The following is a 15,861-nucleotide window of genomic DNA, read 5'->3' as shown; positions in this document are numbered from 1 at the left end:
GAGAGAGAAATAGCATGAAGTGATGTGGACTCCCAAATACTTAATAGCAGAAGAGGATGATTTAAAGGAGTAATTAGAGCGGAGAAGGGTAGAGATGGACAAGGCTAGGTTGAGAGGCTGAGTTTCCGTTTTAGAGAGGTTAACTTTATAGCCCGACACCACACCGTAGGCATGAAGAGCTTTGTAGAGATTAGGAAGGGAAAGCAAGGGGCGAGAGTGTGCAAGAAGTACATCATCAGCAAATAAGCAAATCTCGAATTCCCTATCATTCAGGGAGATGCCAGTGATGTTCGAGTCCCCCAAATCATAGCTGCCAAGGGTTCAATGCATAGAGTGAAGACCAGGGGGGAAAGTGGACAGCCCTGACGGGTACCATTAGACAGTGGAAAAGTAGGAGAAGCATGAGGGAGTTTGAGAGAAGCAGTGGGAGAAGAACAGAAACCCCGCAGAGCAGTATGAAAGTTACCAGTGATTCCAAACTTCTGGAGGGTAGCAAAGAGAAACGGACATCCTAGCCTATCAAAGGCCTTCTCAACATCTAAACTGAGAATTAACGCCTGCTCAGACCTCCGATTGATTATGTCAACAAGACTCACTACCCTCCTGGTGTTGTCACCGCCTTGGCGACAAGGTATGAACCCGACCTGGTCCTTATGGATCAGAGAGGGGAGAAATGAGCAAATGCGGACTGCCAAGACCTTGGAGAAAAGCTTCAAGTCAGAGTTAAGGAGGGCAATGGGTCTATAACTAGAACAATCGTGAGGATCCTTGCCAGGTTTAGGTATTAGGGTAATTAAGGAGTGCAAAAATGACTGTGGAATCACCTCCAGAAGAGAGTTGAAAAGAGGTACAAGCTTTGGGACAAGCGTAGAAGAAAAAAGTCTTTTAGTACAAATAAGTGAATCCGTCCGGACCAACCGGCAGGAAGGGATTTGAGGACCTCCAAGAGTTCCTCCCCAGTTATAGGAGCGTTAATTATGTCAAATTTTAAGGGGAGGGGGGCACATGTAGCTTCAACACAGAGGCTGAATAACTGTATAGGGTAAATGTGTATCAACAGCATATATGTGAAATCTAATTTATTATTATTAGGTATAGTGTAGTTTTTGGGAAACAATAAATGGTAATTGTTATTTTAGTCACAGATTCAGTGTTGTGGTTAAAAAAAAAGGGGTAGATACACTGATTTTACTCTTCATCATTGCATTAAGAAGCTGTACAACCATGAACTGAAAAGGTAAAAAAACAAATAAACTAAAGATAAAAGCTGAACGTAAAGCTCTGATATTAGCATCGCAAAGAATGCACTATATATATATATATATATATATATATATATATATATACACACACACACACACACATACACATTCCACAAGATAGGGTAATAAGCAGCACTCCAGTGTTCCAAAACAAGGTGGCTTTTATTCACACACATGTATGTTTATAAAATGTGATCGGATTCTCACCCTGATGGAGATCATCTCGCAAAGAACCGGCATGACTAGGGCTGGATGGGGGAATTTCAGACCCTGGTCCATCACCATTTGGAGTTAAAGAAATGTGGCAGTTCCATCCAGTCTCAAGACCCATTTTCTCAGCAAAAACCTGAAGTAAAGGGTCTTTTATGTTACAAGTATACAGGATTAGAAAGAACAAAGAATATTACAATAGTTTTCTCACCTTGCTTTTCAGCTCATCCTCCATAGAGAAATATACAAAGCGGATGCAGGCATTCCCTAAGCCATCTATTAGACGGACAGTGTCCAGACGAGCCTGATACTGTGAGGAAACCATCCCCATAAAGATCTGACCACTCATCGCTTGAGTAAAATCCTCTGTCACCTCCCCAATACCTTCTGTGTAGATGCACCAAAAATGATTAATTGATTAATAGTAGCATAAGGAACACAGAAAATAGGCAAGTTTAGAAGAAATTGTTGTGTTTCTGATAAGGACGGACCGAGTGGGGGCTTTCAAATGTGATTGACTGTGCTGCTATATATTTTGCTAAGTGTCGACATAAAAAATCTACACCACACAGAAGATGTTGGTATACACTCTTTTTTAGCAGGAAACTCAGCCATTCCCAAAATAGTTCTGGTTTATTACAGGAAGTAGATTTGGTTTTTACATTGTACAAAGAAGGAGGGTTAATTATGACATCACAATTAGCATGTTACATTCTGAATGGTTGTTCGATTATTGTGTCCATATATATTAGCATATCTAGTGTCCATTAATTTCTTCGCAGAAGATCTCTGTTCGTCAGATGTTTAGTCTTTCTACTCCACATGGAGTCATTTCAAGGCCTATATTCAGAGTCACGAGCAGATAGCATTCTGATGTATATGGGTTAAAGGGTAGGTAACAGATATATTTTTCCAGCAGCAATGGCATTTTAGTATTAGTATATTGATCAGTCATTAGAAACATTAGTGTCATCCCTATCATTACCATATATATAACGGCAAAACTATATTAACCTAAAATCTCAAAGCATTTAAAACAAAAATTTTTAAATCCAGAAGAGAAAGAGAGATGTAACTCCAGCAATCAAATTGGAAATGTATTCACCCATAAGGGTCACAATTTAGCAATGTTTTGAACCTACAACTGGTTCGTGCTCAAGTAATATATAATATACCAGCGTAAAAGTAAAACATAATATGTAATATTTATCAATTCAGTGTTTGTTCCTTCGTTCGTATACAAACAGACTGCGCCGGACCGGAACTAACATCAGCATCACTGCATAGTCAGACAGAACAGAGATGTGGTGAATGGGTGGAAAATTCTGTGCAATTATAATAAACTAAAGATGATTGTAGCCATCTTATTAAAGGGAAAAATCTCTCTAGCACACGCGCACAGGCCCGGCGCTAACATAAGGCAGCTGCTTTAAGGTGCAGGTGGTGAAGGGGCTGAAAAATCTGAACCCCTAAATTTGATTTGGATGAGATGTGCCACCCTACTCCCGTAAAAGTAAAATAAATGGCGATGTGTACGATGTACTAATCAGTACACAGTACGATGTATGAATCATCCAGTACTTTATAGGAGCAGGGAGCAGCAATAATCCCTGCTCCTATACTTCAGAGTGGCACAGCGCTTCCACTGCAAGCTGTGGGAGATAATGTCATGTCAATGCGTGCGCCTTGTTAAACAAGTCCTGTGCTGGAGCCTGGACCTCAAGGAGGAAGCAGGAGCTGAGGGAAGATTAGTTACATTTTATAATTTTTTGGGGGAGGTGACCTTTCTAACTACTTGGGGGTTGCATTACCAAACTACTGGGGGGCTGCCATACCTTACTACTGGAGGGGCTGCAATATTTAACTTCTGGGGAGTGCAATACCAAACTACTTGAGGGGGGGGGGGGAAGCACCAACATGCCCTTTGCCTATGTAGATGAAAATCCTTGCACTAGCACTGGCCATTTTTACTGAGGTAAGTTTTTACAATCATCTCTAGTTTATTCTGCATGCATGAGTATGGAGTATCCTTTGTTCAGCAGGGACAGGTACGTTCCTGTTTGTATACAAATGAAGGAGAGCATGGCTGTGCTTACTCATATGGCTATGTTTTTTGCATAATTAATAGTGGGTGTCCATTTACATGTGTACATGTCCAACACACAATTTCGATTATAATGGTATGTTGGTGTAAAATATTTGATGCACATAAGCATTGCTATTTATATAACATTAAGTTGATCAATAATATTATAAATTTTATTCTATGATGTTTACCAATCATGCACATGTATTGATAGTGATGTCACTAATGCAATGCCCAATAATGCCCTTTACACTGGTATATTGCTTGGGAAAGAAACAATTGTAGGTTTGAAACTGAATTGTAACACAATGGGTGAATACATTTTCACATTCGAGTGGAGGTCCGCATATCTTCCCTTCTAGATGTTTAGATTTTTTAAGTTGTCAGTCAAACTCATAATAGGACTATAACTCCCAACAGTGTTGGTTCTAATTCTTTTGTTAAATCAAAAATTTGCAGCAGCTAAGGAGGTGGGCAACCCGCTCTATGTTGGGACCTACTGGGAGTTTATTTTTTTCCAAGCATGGAAGGGGGGTTCATGTACACATATAGGAAATTGGCTCTCTAACGAGACCTCCAGACCCTACCCCAACCACTTTTAGTTTGTAAAATATGAAGTAAAGTAAAGTCTATGCTTGGGGTGGAGGGGTTACACTGTTTTGGTGTAACCCAGCCCTTCCTGAACTCCTATCATTGCCAGACTATGCATTTATGGAGCGGAGGGGGTAGTCCAATTGGGGCAACTGTACTCTTTATATGATTAGTCCCTAAGTAAATATAATCTACGATACCCCCTTACTGTTCAAGACAAATGGAGCTCTGTGGGTAGCCTGTCCGCAGAGGAGTGGCATTACTGCATAGGCTTGGCTTACGCTCTGGCTCCTTGTGTCCACGATGTGGGCAGGATGAGGCCACTTTACTGCATATGGTTTGGGATTGCCCTCTGCTTCTTCACTTTTGGTAGCAGGTCATAGACATTATGGGGGATGTTTATCATTCTTGCTTTGGTAAGCAAGTTCTGTAATAATTATTTTTATTTATTTTTTGCTTTGGTTTTGCTTATGTGTGACATATTTGTATATGACTTTGGTTTAATATTAATAAAATGGTTGAAGAGAACTTGTGGAGGGAGTTTTTTTTTTATTTTTTATTTACTTTACAGGCTTAGTAGTGGAAGCCAACTTATAGACGGAATCGATTACTAAGCCAGGGCTTAGCGTTAGCCCCAAAAATGATGCTCCTGAGCCTATTCGGTAACAGGCTGGCGTTATTTAGGATGGGAAGGGCCAGTAACAATGGTCCTCGCCCACCCTGGTAACATCAGGCATTTGCTGCTTGGTAGGTATCTGGCTGAGAATAAAAATAGGGGGAATCACACATGTTTTTTTATTTTAATATTATTGTTTGTTTATTCATGAAAGAAAACGCATAGGGTTCCCTGTATTTTCATTCTCCCCAATTTTTTTTTTGGTGATTTTTTTCTTCCCATTTCAGATCCGTGTACATCCATAAAGCAGGGTTTACAAACATCTCCAGCTCTTTCCAAACTCCACCCCCATCATTTCCAGACAGCCTCTGGCTGTTGGGAAATGATGGGAGTTGAAATTTAGCAACAGCGAGCCTCCAGTTGTAGTCTCACTGTTCCTAAACTACAACTCCAGTGATGGGAGTTGTAGTTTAGAAACAGCTGGAAGCACCCTGGTGTTAAAATCTCCAATCTGCCCGCTAGTTGTTGCAAAACTACAATGCCCAGCATGCCCTTACAGTAAGGACATGTTGTGGAGTTGTAGTTGCAACAGCTAACGGGCAGGTGGCAGTTGCAGGCAGGTGGCAGTTGCAGGCAGGTGGCCGGGAAGCAGAGCCAGCTGGCTCACAGTAATAAGAAATCATGGCATTATAATTTCATATTTCACGCCCAGAGGGAAATATGAAATTACAGTGCTGTAGTTTCATATTTTTGTTAGCGGCCATCCGTTCACATCTACCACCCATCCGCTAATTGTTGCAACTACAACTCTCAGCATGCCCTTACAGTAAGAACATGCTGGAAGTTGTAGTTGAAGCACTAGGGGGCAGGTGGGGGTGGGGGGGGGGGGGGGTAGATGGCCAGGGAGCGGAGCTGGCCAGCTGAGAGAAATATGAAACTATGGCACCGTAATTTCATATTTACCACCAGATCATGGCTCCGGGCGGGAAATATGAAATTACAGTGCCGTGATTTAATATTACTGTGAGCTGGCCGGCTCCGCTCCCCAGCCACCCTGCCGCATCTACCGGCCTCCCAATAGCTGTTGGAAGACTACAATTTCCAGCATGCCCTTACAGTGAGGACATGTTGGGAGTTGTAGTCTTGCAACAGCTAGCGGGCGGAAGGTAGATGCGGGCGGGTAGCCAGGAAGTGGAGCTTTACAAAAGTCACAGTTGCAACTTTTTAAAAATGCTGTCAAAGTCACTGCCTAGGGTGCAATGCTCCTTAGTCTGCATGTACCCTATGGGAACTATAACAAAAAGTAAAGTGTAGGAAAAAATAAATAAAAAATTAACCCCTTCCCTTATAAAAACCTGAATCCCCTCCTTTACCATTTTTTAACAAAAATAATGTAAAAAATTTTTATAAATAAATGTATGTGGTGTCGACACGTGCGCAAATGTCTGAACTTTTAAAAAATGTTCATTAAATTGCACGGTCGATGGTGTACACATAAAAAAAATACTAACGTCCAGAGGAGGACCAGTTTAATCATACTAATTATGGTGCATGTAGTTATAATTTTTTTTTTTTAAATAGTAAAAATAAATAAAACCTATACACAATGTACTACACACACAGCTATACTTGGGGAGTATGTGCAGAGCATTGCACCTTAGTGTCTGTACATTCCTATGTTAGTGGAAGTGGGCGGGATTGGACAAATATTTTAGGGGGAGTGAGCGAGATTGGACACAAACACCCTGCAGGAACCGGCGGGATTGGTCAAGAAATCATCGGAAGAGGCCGGGCGCAGAATAAAAAAAAAGGCCTTGCGCAGGGCTCTACACATGGTATAAGGATACCTTCTGGGTGGCTCTCAGTCATAGGTTGGGTTGTTTCTTGGGTCTGTAGTCTAACCTAGTTGGCTGGTGGTGGGGATCCCTCATGTCGTCTCCTTTCTAAGGACTAGGTGGAGAAGATTATATTGAGTTGTATTGTTCTATGTGTTATACACTGTATATTGTGCCTTTCTATTGAATCTTTGTGCGGAGAAGTACCCTTATTGTTGGCTGAAGTTTGTTGGGTATTTTGGTAATTGTTCGTTAAACAAAAATGTGGTTAAAAGAAATAAAAATAGTCAATTAGGTAAAAAAATAAAAATAAAACAAAACATTGAGACTTATTAAGGAGTTTGCAACTGGACACTTACCATCAGAACTCCAGCTGTCATGTCGGCCAGCGTGCTTCATAGAAGTATTCCCACCAACATCACACGGGGCTGAAACTGTGCTGTGGGCAAGACCATGCTGTATTTCTATGCACTTGCCATGTAGCTGAGGCGACAATGAGTAGTGCATTGGTTTGTAAGAAAAGGCAGAGCAGAAGCCAGACAAGCAAGCTCTCTGATAGAAATCCAGCACCTTTTTCCTAAAGTTGTATAATATATATATATAAAAAAAGAAGAGTTAAAGGATGCAGTGAACAAACTGTGATTAGGAATGTCCATGTTTATAAAGAACCCAACCCTATCACTCCAGCTGTGCCTTGTCTATAAGGCATGTCCCTAAGCAATGTAATATTGTCATATACACATGATTGCCAGTTTGACATAACAATGAACATGGTAATGCACATTTGTCAATTTAGTACTGTACTAGTTTTCCAGGAGGAACAGTTAAAAGCACAGTTCTAAAATGCTCCAGAATTGCTAGAAGAGCTTATGGGTACTCTTTAAACACAAAATAGCACTGCTGAATTTTACATTGTTTTTATTGTCAAACTTTTGGGAACAGGTCAATATAATGTACCATACCTGTCAGACCCAGAAAGGGGGAAAATATCAGCTCCGTCCCAAAAATCTGTACAGGCTTCAAGGATAATGTCAGCTGTTCCATGGGACAGCATTTGCTCTGTGTCTAAGAGTTAGAGGAAGAAGACATTAAGGTGGTATAAACGAATGTTAAAGTTTGGTATAATGAAGCACAAGTAATAACAGCCAGAGAAATGTATGTAACATGACATATGAAAAACGTGAACTGTACATACTAGTAGTAACATCTCTGACAAACATGCTGATCATGTGACTAAGGGGTGGTTTGCGTTTGACACCAGTTGGAAGCTTGGAAAGCAAAGTCTCCTTCACAGGCTCCTCATTTGGGAGGTGATAAAGAGCAACATGATTTTGCAGCTTGAACAGGTCTTTGGCTCCTGGGGTAAAACCTAAAGATGAAAAGGAGAGGCAGTTTACCATGAAAGTGTTAAAAAGGACATGGAAATCATAAAAGTCAAACAATAAGTAAAAATGTAAGTCAAAGTACCAAGCAAAAATATCATTAATCACATTGTACCTATAAGTCTTGAAAAGTCACAAAGTCCCCAAGGAATGTGTCCAGGAAGCACAGAGCTGTGCGTTTCTTGAAGAGCAATATGACGAAGATGATCAGAAAAGCGGCAAAGTGTGTTGGTTACTCCTGGATTACAGAGGTTCAGCAACACATTAAGTCCTAGGGGTTTTAAGGAGCTCAGATGCAGTTGCCAGTTAGACTCATCAAATTGGATACTCTGAGGGTTTTGTTGATCTTGTGACAGTCGAAGCATTTCTAGGTGACAGTCACAGACATAATCGTCCACCTCGCTACTTAACTATTTAAAAGAAAAGAGAAAAAAACATAAACAACTACAAATCCATGGGCTAAAAAACATTATAAAAGAGACAGAGGATCCACAAGAAAATTCTCAACTTGGTGTCCACAAATACCCCAAACAGGTCAAGTTGTCAGGAAAGTAAATGACGACTCGTTGGGGGTTACTTGAAGACAGTATTGAGAAACACTGTCAGAGACAACTGTGAGTGGTGATATAAAAAACACAAATTGAGAGAATGTGATGGAATACAACGCTGGTAAATGTTGTTCCCTGTATAGTTATAAAGTAAAAAACTACATAAAATACCAGGTCTTCAGTAATGTCTGTCAATGTTTAAATCTTGTAAGTTCACAATATTTATTGTAGACAAAAAAAAAAAATTGTGTTCAGTAACTGTAAGTAACTCACATACATACATACATACACTTAATGCATCCCCCCTTTGCACTTTATTTATTCAATTTGTTTTCAGCTCATATGAAGTGTTTACAACCCATTTTGTTCCATACTGTTTCATACTGTTTTTCAGCAGTCAGTCACAAGTTTCCATCGTCATCCTGCCAAGAACAGGATGCCAACGTACACTACGAAAGTATTGATATCCGGATCTCGGTAAGATGCCACTGGATACTCATGATGCACAGCTGAAACGCAGTATGAACCTAGTCTAAACCATGTAATTAAAGGGGTTATCCAGGTTTTATTAACTGTGATGCCAATTTATGTCTTAAGTGCGTTACTTATCTTATATGTGTGGGGTGGATCGACCCATATTTTTCGCATTGCAAACTTTATTAAAGTAGAACATATGACGGGAGGGGGTACAGAATAAAAAAACAGGGAGGAAAGGGTCAAGGATAAGACATGCACAACATGTAACAAATGTGTACTATCCATGGAATGAAAAGAGGAAGTATAAAACGTAAAACAATGCAGCCAGCCCAAGCACAAGGCAGAGGTCAGATAAAAAGATGCTGTAAGCAATGACAAAGCTCAGTAATCAAACAGGGAGAACCAAAGTTATTCTGCTTTACAGACTCAGCAAACAAAAAAAACAAAACAAAGGTAAGTTAAGGAGAGCCAAAAGGAGAACAGGAAAAAGGGAGGATAGAAGAGGCTGCTGGCATATGGCTAGAGAAGTCAGAATCAAGGACCACTTTGGGAGTTGTAATGCAATGAAGACAAGAATTATTGTAGGGTTGCCATCGAGCAACATATCACTCAGAGGTACACTTCAGATCAGCTAGACATTCTTACAAGAATTGGATGCCCAAAATTTCACAGAACCAGTCAAAACTGTGGGTGGGGAGGTCGACTCCCATTTTCGAGGTATGGTCCTATGAGCTGCAGCTAGCAGAAGGCACACCAAGCCCTTTTTCAAATCCTTAATATTACCAGGCACCATTGAGAGTAGGATAACAGAAGGAGTGGAAGAGAGGCATACTCCAAAACTCTGAGGGGGGGGGGGGGGTAAAAAGTGTGTAGTAGTGATGGACCACTATATCATCGCGAAAGGACTTTTAAATTAGATTCCTGGATCCTAACTGATACAGACACCTTATGACATAATGTAAAAGCCTTGCTACAGTCCTGGCTGCTGAAGGTGCAAATTAACTCCTGAGCCCAACTAGCTTGATATGTTAGTTCTATGGAAGAGGTCGGTTGAAAAAGGATTTCGTACAACAAAGAGACCACGTGTCAAGGACAAACACTCTCAAAGGGCGTCAGGTCTCTATGGAGAGCCAGGGTCTGCCTTGAAACATCATAGAAGTGTCTCAGCTGAGAGTACTACAGAGAAAGTAACAGGGTAGGCAGCTGGTCCTTAACAATGTCAGCAAGGGTCTGCAGAGAGAACGATTGGAGGACCGGAAAAAACACTCTGAACACTTTGGGGGTGCGGTAAGGAAGATATTACAGCCTAGGCCTGGAGAAAAATCTGTATTGTCTCTAACAGGCATCATGGGGCCATTGGGAGTAAATAGCTTAGACTGAACAAGATATCTAGTGACTAACAACCTGCGCAACCAAAAAAGGGTACCAATGAAGGACATTAGCCAGTGCGAGGGTTGAAGCTAGATTAGAAAAGTGAGCAATAGTGGTGGCATCTGCCCTTCAACTCGCACCCACAGCTTAGAGAGTGCACAGTAGAATCAGTCAGTTATTCTAGTGGCCACTGAAGCCAGGGTCCAGGAAACAACAGATCATCTACCAATTTGGGTTTGCATAGCTTCTCTCGGCAACCTATGATGGGCATTAGCCCAAATATATTGGGTGAAGCTTAGTAAGTGTGTTAAAGGGTACCTCTCATCAAAAAAACTTTTGATATATTATAGATTAATGTATGCAGAATAACTTCACAATTGCATGTTATTAAAAAATATGCTTCTTTCTATTTAATTTTCCACTTTGAAGAAATGACCACTAGGGGTCTCCCTACCAGTCCTGGCAGCAAGCATTTCAGACTCATGCTGGAGTCCTAAACACTACGAGCTGCCAGTCTGCTTTGTTCACAAAGGAGAACACTCAGAGCTGCCAGCCTGCTTTGTTCACAGCCTGTTTGGCTGTGAACAAAGCAGGCTGGCAGCTCTGAGTGCTTAGGACTCCAGCATGAGTCAGAAATGCTTGCTGACAGGACTGATTGGGAAAAATACAATAGAAAGAAGCATATTTTTCATTAACATGCTATTGGAAAGTTATTCAACATTCATTAATCTAAAATATGTCAAAAGTTTATTTACAATCTCCATTAGGGAGGTCCCGGTGAAACTTTGAGTTAATAGTGGGCAGAAATTACAGTTTTAACTGCAGGCTTATAGGATTGCCACGTAAGGGAAAGGAAGAGCAAAGGGTAGTCAAAGGAGCAAGGGAGATATTCATGGCCACACTCTTAGAATAACTAATTTTCTAATTGCGGAACTTACTGATTCCTCTAATACTGAAAACACTGCAGGTAGCGGCATCTCCGGTTGGGAGTCAACCCCTTCTTTGTGATTTTATGGTCCCTCTAGGTTCAGCAGTCCTCAGGTGCCTGGATGACTGTTGTCTCGAGCCTTTCCTAGGATCCTGTTTGGCTCAAGACAACTGCTGATCACAGGGATGGCGGCACTTACAGCTGGACCACTCACCTCATCAGGGACTCTGGCTTGTCAGGGAAGACAAGAAGAATCAAAGCCCCCTGTGATCAGCTGTTGTCTCGAGCCAAACAGGATCCTGGGAAAGGCTCGAGAAAACAGTCATCCAGACGCTGGAGGAATGCTGTACCTGGGGGAACCATGAAATCACAAAAAAGGGGCCGATCCACCCCACATACGTAAGGCAAGTAAATCACATAATTTGCCATCACAGGCACAATAGGGAAAAGTTCATAAAACCTGGATAACTCCTTTAAAGAGTAGCGCTGGGGAATAAAATAGGTTGTAAACTAAACACTTTGTGAGAACACAGGGTAAGGGGAATAAAAAAAAAAGTGGAGATTAGTGAGGAGAACTGACAAGGAGAGACAGGGGTGATGGTCCTGGGGGATGGTATGCTCACAGAAAGTGTGTGAGTTAATGGCACAAAGGTTGCAAGTGGCGCAAGTTCTCCTAACCCCCTTTTTTTTTCCAGGGGCACTTGCCTTCCCCCATTGTTTAACATACACGGCCAGTCATACTATTATACACCGGTAATTACTTACTGGTAGTTCAGTCTCCTCAAAAAAAGGAAGAGCCCTCCAAAAGGGAAAGAAACAGTGGGAATATGCTGTGGGGTTGATATGTTATGAGGAAACAGATTTACCAGTGAATAATTGCCAACCTTGTCATGACAGCACCACCAGAAAGAATACTAAAGACCGACTATGACAGCCTGCAGGACCTTACGACCGAAACACATAGAAGACAAATTGTGCAGTGACAAACAAGTGAGCACCTGTAAATTTGATTATTTAAGCCTTCCCTAAAAGAGAAGAAACAGAACAGAGTAGAAAAGGGGGAGAAAGACCTCTCACTCTTGCCACTACCAACCAACCCACCAACTTTTCCACAGCAAAAAGAAAGCTATCCATCAGTCTATTAACCCAGAGCCAAATAATTTAGCCATTGCTGCTAGACCTTCTGAAACACCTCTTCCTTATCTACAAGAATACTAAGAAGATGGTCATTAACCATTATTCAATTTAACTTAGCCATGACTAGCTCCAAGGGAATAAATGCTTTCCTCCAAGAGGCCGCAATGGCAATTTTAGCTACCAAAAACTAAAAAGTAGCATATTTCTGCAAATATTTAACCGTACCAGGAATATGTTCATTTAAGGTATAAGTGGGGGGCAATAATCACATTAACCTCTGTAAGTAAAAAAAAATTACAGATTTTTTAAAAAAGTTAAGGAGAAGCGGGATGGCTCTCAGATCCTGATAAAACAATGTGAAAACCGAGCAGCTAGAGAGACACCAAACCATAAGTGTAAAAGTAAAATGGTAAGAAAGACAAAAGAACTAGAGCTCAAGGTCTATAAATATAAGGCACATATAATATTGAAACAAGATGAAATTCATTAGTATATGTATAAAAATGCATATGCTATCTCAACTGACAGGGCCCTTGTCAGAGTGAAATAAAAATGCAGTGATCAAATATTCAAAAAACATCCATGTTTAAAATAAAATAAAATCCGAACTTCCTCAGTAAAAACTATTAAAATAAAGTCATAAGATCTGACACAGTCAAGATTGACGGCAAAATTATTAAGTTATAAGATGATAAAGTTCTCCTTGCATGCATATAATACTAACAGTGACACGGAGCGCTGCAGCTCTGGTAACGCTGTCCTTCTCCTGTGTTTCTACAAACCTGTGTGATCTGTGTGCAAGAACGAGAAGTTTTGCAGAAACACAGGAGGAGGACAGTGTTACCAGCGCTGCAGTGCTCCGTGTCACTGTGAGTATTAGGTCTGCTCCGGCGCACTGTTCTCAACACAGCCGGCGGCAAGAACCAGGGGGCTTGCATAGGATCCGGTGAGCGATATCATCTTACTATACTAAAAACTGTAGTGACTTGTTACTGATCGTATTATATGCATACAAGGAGAATATTATCATCTTATAACTTTATCATTTTGCCATCAATCTTGACTGTGTCAGATCTTATGACTTTATTTTAATATTTTTTACAAAGGAAGTTCGGATTTTATTTTACACATGGATTTTTTTTAAATATTTGATCACTGCATTTTTATTTCACTCTCTGACAGTCGAGATAGCATATGCATTTTTACATATACGAATACATTTCATCTTGTTTCAGTATTACATGTGCCTTTTATTTATAGACCTTGAGCGCAAGTTTTTTGTCTTTCTTACCATATTACAGATTTGACTGCAAAAGAGAGACCCCACAGCACGACAATGACAAAAATGGTGAATAGCCTGAGACCATTTTAGCAGTACGATCAGGGACTAAGTACCGGCACAAAAATACTTTGTAATTAGCCTCCACTAATGCCATACTGATAGACAATTTAGCTGTCCTTTCTGCCATATCTTGCTATTCCTGCATTTAAAACTTTTAGAAACTTCCTTCTCCCACTGCTTTTTATATAAGAAAATTTATGGGCACACCAAGTTAGAATAGAGGACTGAAAGGAGGAGAAAGTCTTCAATGAAGAGAAATTACTGGCACCAACTGGGCTACATGATCATTTTTAGTAATATGAAGAAGTCCTAGCCCCTCATCTACTTTACAAGCATATAAAGCACTTTGGGCAACCAGACAACCCTTAGTACCCTACCTGAATGCAAAAACAAATTCTGCATTTGTTTCAGAAGGGAAGACAGAATATTAACAAGAGTAGAGTGAAAAATATATAGAATAAAAGGGTCATTTTAACATAAGAGACATTAAAGGGGTAGTCCAGTGGTGAAAAACGTATCCCCTATCCTAAGGATAGGGGATAAGTTTGAGATTGCGGGGGGTCCGACCGCTGGGGCCCCCTGCGATCTCTCTGTACGGGGGCCAGGCTCTCCGGCCAGATAGTGGGTGTCGACCCCCTCACGAAGCGGTGGCCGACACGCCCCCTCAATACATCTCAATGGCAGAGCCGGAGATTGCCGAAGGCAGCGCTTCGGCGTTGTATTGAGGGGGCGTGTCGGCCGCCGCTTCGTGCGGAGGTCGACACGCCCCCTTCCCGCGGGCTGTCGGGGCTCCGTACAGGAGATCGCAGGGGGCCCCAGCGGTCGGACCCCCCGCGATCTGCAACTTATTCCCTATCCTTAGGATAGGGGATAAGTTGTTCACCACTGGGTCACCTCTGGACTACTCCTTTATGTAAAACATAATTCACATACATTGTGCATTTGTGTTGCACCCTCTCCATAACAATTTCTTTAAAGGGGTACTCCGCTCTAAACATCTTATCCCCTATCCAAAAGCATAGGGAATAAGAGATTAAATCACAGGATTCCTGCCACTGGGGACCCCAGCGATCTCCGGGCCAGCAGCGGTGGCGTCCAGAACACAAAAGCTCACAGCTTCCACATTCGTGACGTCATGGTATTATAAGTGATAGCCAGCATGGGTTTACTAAGGATAGAAGTTGTCAAACCAATCTAATTTGCTTTTATGAAGAAGTGAGTAGAAGCCTTGACAGAGGAATGGCTGTGGATATAGTGTTTCTGGATTTTGCTAAAGCATTTGATACTGTCCCTCATAGACGTCTGACAGGTAAGTTAAGGTCTTTGGGTTTGGAAATTTTAGTTTGTAACTGGATTGAACACTGGCTCATGGATCGTACCCAGAGAGTGGTGGTCAATGATTCGTACTCTGATTGGTCCCCGGTTATCAGTGGTGTACCCCAAGGTTCAGTACTGGGACCGCTGTTGTTTAATTTATTTATCAATGATATAGAGGATGGTATTAACAGCTCTGTTTCTCTCTTTGCAGATGACACCAAGCTTTGTAGCACGGTACAGTCTATAGAGGATGTGTATAGGTTACAAGATGACTTGGATAGACTAAGTGTCTGGGCATCCACTTGGCAAATGAGGTTCAATGTGGATAAATGTAAAGGTATGCATCTGGGTACTAATAACCTGCATGCATCATATGTCTTAGGGGGGATTAGACTGGCAGAGTCACTGGTAGAGAAGGATCTGGGTGTACTTGTAGATCACAGACTACAGAATAGCATGCAATGTCAGGCTGCTGCTTCCAAAGCCGGCAGGATATTGTCATGTATAAAAAGAGGCATGGACTCGAGGGACAGGGACATAATACTCCCCCTTTATAAAGCATTGGTACGGCCTCACCTGGAATATGCTGTTCAGTTTTGGTCGCCTGTTCATAAAAGGGACACTGTGGAGCTGGAAAGGGTGCAGAGACGCGCGACTAAACTAATATGGGGCATGGAACATCTTAGCTATGAGGAGCGATTAAAGGAGTTACAATTGTTTAGTCTTGAGAAGAGACGTTTAAGGGGGGATATGATAAAC

General features: G+C 41.4%; 1 protein-coding gene across 3 annotated transcripts in view; it reads right to left on the bottom strand.

Moving 5' to 3' along the window:
* The window catches only part of TMEM94 (transmembrane protein 94), a 413,777-nt gene that overhangs the window by 150,555 nt on the left and 247,361 nt on the right, over window positions 1-15,861 (bottom strand). For all 3 annotated transcript variants that reach the window (XM_056550488.1, XM_056550490.1, XM_056550491.1), the window contains 6 exons: window positions 8,098-8,392; window positions 7,796-7,969; window positions 7,563-7,665; window positions 6,960-7,177; window positions 1,684-1,859; window positions 1,470-1,608 (listed from right to left, as the gene is read on the bottom strand). In XM_056550488.1, the coding sequence (XP_056406463.1) occupies window positions 1,470-1,608; window positions 1,684-1,859; window positions 6,960-7,177; window positions 7,563-7,665; window positions 7,796-7,969; window positions 8,098-8,392 (1,105 nt within the window). The remainder of the gene's footprint in view (window positions 1-1,469; window positions 1,609-1,683; window positions 1,860-6,959; window positions 7,178-7,562; window positions 7,666-7,795; window positions 7,970-8,097; window positions 8,393-15,861) is intronic.

Source organism: Hyla sarda, chromosome 13, assembly GCF_029499605.1.
Source record: "Hyla sarda isolate aHylSar1 chromosome 13, aHylSar1.hap1, whole genome shotgun sequence".
In the NCBI taxonomy this organism is placed as follows: domain Eukaryota; kingdom Metazoa; phylum Chordata; class Amphibia; order Anura; family Hylidae; genus Hyla; species Hyla sarda.
Note: the sequence above shows the minus strand (reverse complement) of the source record. Positions and strands in the feature narration are given on the sequence as shown.